Source organism: Mus caroli, chromosome 11 (genome assembly GCF_900094665.2).
Source record: "Mus caroli chromosome 11, CAROLI_EIJ_v1.1, whole genome shotgun sequence".
NCBI classification, from domain to species: Eukaryota; Metazoa; Chordata; class Mammalia; order Rodentia; family Muridae; genus Mus; species Mus caroli.
Genome location: NC_034580.1, coordinates 79395881 through 79398394, shown reverse-complemented (window position 1 = coordinate 79398394; position 2514 = coordinate 79395881). Strand labels below are relative to the sequence as shown.

At 50.4% G+C, this 2514-nt stretch overlaps 2 protein-coding genes across 4 annotated transcripts in view; one reads left to right on the top strand and one right to left on the bottom strand.

The window, feature by feature from the left end:
- Acaca (acetyl-CoA carboxylase alpha) overlaps positions 1-2514 on the bottom strand; it is a 271901-nt gene that overhangs the window by 244084 nt on the left and 25303 nt on the right. The window lies entirely within an intron of this gene.
- Positions 1-2514, top strand: part of C11H17orf78 (chromosome 11 C17orf78 homolog) — a 22662-nt gene that overhangs the window by 12566 nt on the left and 7582 nt on the right. For all 3 annotated transcript variants that reach the window (XR_003837971.1, XM_029483177.1, XM_021178353.2), the window contains 2 exons: positions 489-613; positions 1531-1650. Coding sequence is in view for 2 of the 3 variants with exons in the window: in XM_029483177.1 (XP_029339037.1) it covers positions 489-613; positions 1531-1650 (245 nt within the window). In the remaining variant the exon portion in view is untranslated. The remainder of the gene's footprint in view (positions 1-488; positions 614-1530; positions 1651-2514) is intronic.

Sequence of the window (2514 nt, the reverse complement as noted above, 5' to 3'; positions counted from 1 at the left end):
CTGTAGCTGTCTTCAGACACTCCAGAAGAGGGAGTCAGATCTTGTTACAGATGGTTGTGAGCCACCATGTGGTTGCTGGGATTTGAACTCCGGACCTTCGGAAGAGCAGTCGGGTGCTCTTACCCACTGAGCCATCTCACCAGCCCTGATTTTTGTTTTTAATGTTGAGATCTTCAAGAGGACTGACTAGGAATGGTGGGTTAAGCACGCCTTGTGCACCTCAAGTCTTTTCTTCACAAGAGAAGTACAAGAATCAGCCATGCATGACTATGGAGAACCCCAAATCCAAGGGAAGGTGACTCATTCATAACAGAGGCTAGAGAAGAGCCCATGTTGCTACCCACCTGATTCTAAGCCCTAAATGGTCATTCAGTCTCTGTCTCTGAGTAAGGTTGCCCCTGACTAATCGGTGAGCAAGGAGAAGTTCACGTCAAGGTGAGTCCTGCTCATGTCCTCTCTCCTTTCTCCCCTTCCCTCTTTCCTTTCAGAAATAGACATGTCCTTAAAGAGGAGGCAGAAATGGAGTCTTGTAGTCAAAGCTCTGATTGCTGTTACTCTCCTGCTTGGTGGGGCGGCTATTATAGTGTTTGTCATCTTTGAAGTCCCGTGCCCGGTAAGTTTGCCAGTGTGTACTGATCCACAGGGTTCCAGGCTTCATCAATGAAGGCAGCATAGCAATGGGGAAAGCAAACACCAGCTGAGTGGCTTGAGGAAAATGGTTTTGACTTCTCCAGTCCATAGCTGCCTTATCTGTAAAATAGGGCTCCTGGGTGTTTGCCTTGCCTGTGGCTATGGAAGGTAATTGGGATCTCTCCCATATGAGAAGCACTGGGCACATACAAGGGGTGCTATCCCATCACTCCCACAGGGTTTCTCTGTGTAGCCCTCAGCTATCCTGAAACTCACTCTGTAGACCAGGCTGGCCTCATACTGAGAGGTCCACCTGCCTCTGTCTCCCTAAAGGCATACACAGCTGCCGCCACCCCACCCCTGGCTTCTTGAGGGTTCTCTCTCTCTCTCTCTCTCTCCCTCTCTCTCTTCCTCTTTCTCTCTCTCTCTCTCAATATTTTTTTGTTTTATGTGCATTGATTCTTTGCCTGTATGTGTATCTGTATAAAGGTGTCAGAACTCTTAGAGATGGAGTTTTAGACAGGTGTAAGCTGCTATGCAGTTGCTGGGAATTGAACTCAGGACCTCTGGAAGAGCAGCCAATGCTCTTAACTGCTGAGCCATATCGCCAGCCCTAAGGTGCTTTCTTAATGTGAACTCCTTCTCTCCACTCTCGAGTGTCTTCCTTAGATATGAGGATTTTTCTAGAATCCTAGAACTTGGGAGGTAGAAAGCAGACCAGGAATTCTAGGCCAGCTTTGCCTATATTGAAAATTTTATGTCAGCCAGATTACCTTAAAGAGAGAAGGGTGGAGGGGGAGAGGGGTAAGAAAATAAAGCACTATTTTCTTGACATGAGATATGAAAGATAATCAAATGTGTACTAGCAACTGAAATGATAACCAGTCATGCTCTCTTCAGAGTCAATGCCTACGAGTCAGACAGCTGTGCCAATGTCAATGGTTATGGAGAAGGAAAAGGAAGGAAGAAGACCAGAAACCTGGGACAACTGAATCCCAGTTGGACTCTCAGCCTGAGAAGGTAAGTATTCTCTGTATAGTTTACACCATTTGTTTAGACAAAACAATGTTAACCTGTAAGTAGTGGGATGTAGGGAAATGTTTCAGTTACAAAGAAAACGTGATGAAGTATTCTGTGACAATAAACTGGCCAGATATGGTGGCACACACCTTTAATCCCAACACGCAGAGGCAGAGGTAGAGGCAGAGAGGCGGAGGGGCAGAGAGGCAGAGAGGCAGAGAGGCAGAGGGGCAGAGAGGCAGAGAGGCAGAGAGGCAGAGGGGCAGAGAGGCAGAGAGGCAGAGAGGCAGAGGCAGAAGCAGAGGAAGAGAGGCAGAGGCAGAAGCAGAGAGGCAGAGGCAGAGAGGCTGAGGGGCAGAGAGGCAGAGAGGCAGAGGGGCAGAGGGGCAGAGGGGTAGAGAGGCAGAGAGGCAGAGAGGCAGAGAGGCAGAGAGGCAGAGGCAGAAGCAGAGGAAGAGAGGCAGAGGCAGAAGCAGAGAGGCAGAGGCAGAGAGGCTGAGGCAGAGAGGCTGAGGCAGAGAGGCAGAGAGGCAGAGGCAGAGGAACAGAGGCAGAGGCAGAGGAAGAGAGGCAGAGAGGCAGAGGCAGAAGCAGAGGAAGAGAGGCAGAGGCAGAAGCAGAGAGGCAGAGAGGCAGAAGCAGAAGCAGAGGAAGAGAGGCTGAGGCACAGAGGCAGAGGAAGAGAGGCAGAGAGGCAGAGGCAGAGAGGCAGAGGTAGAGAGGCAAAGGCAGAGAGGCAGAGAGGCACAGGCACAGAGACAGAGGCAGAGGAAGAGAGGCAGAGAGGCAGAGAGGCAGAGGCAGAAGCAGAGGAAGAGAGGCAGAGGCAGAGAGGCAGAGGATGAGAGGCAGAGAGAGAGGCAG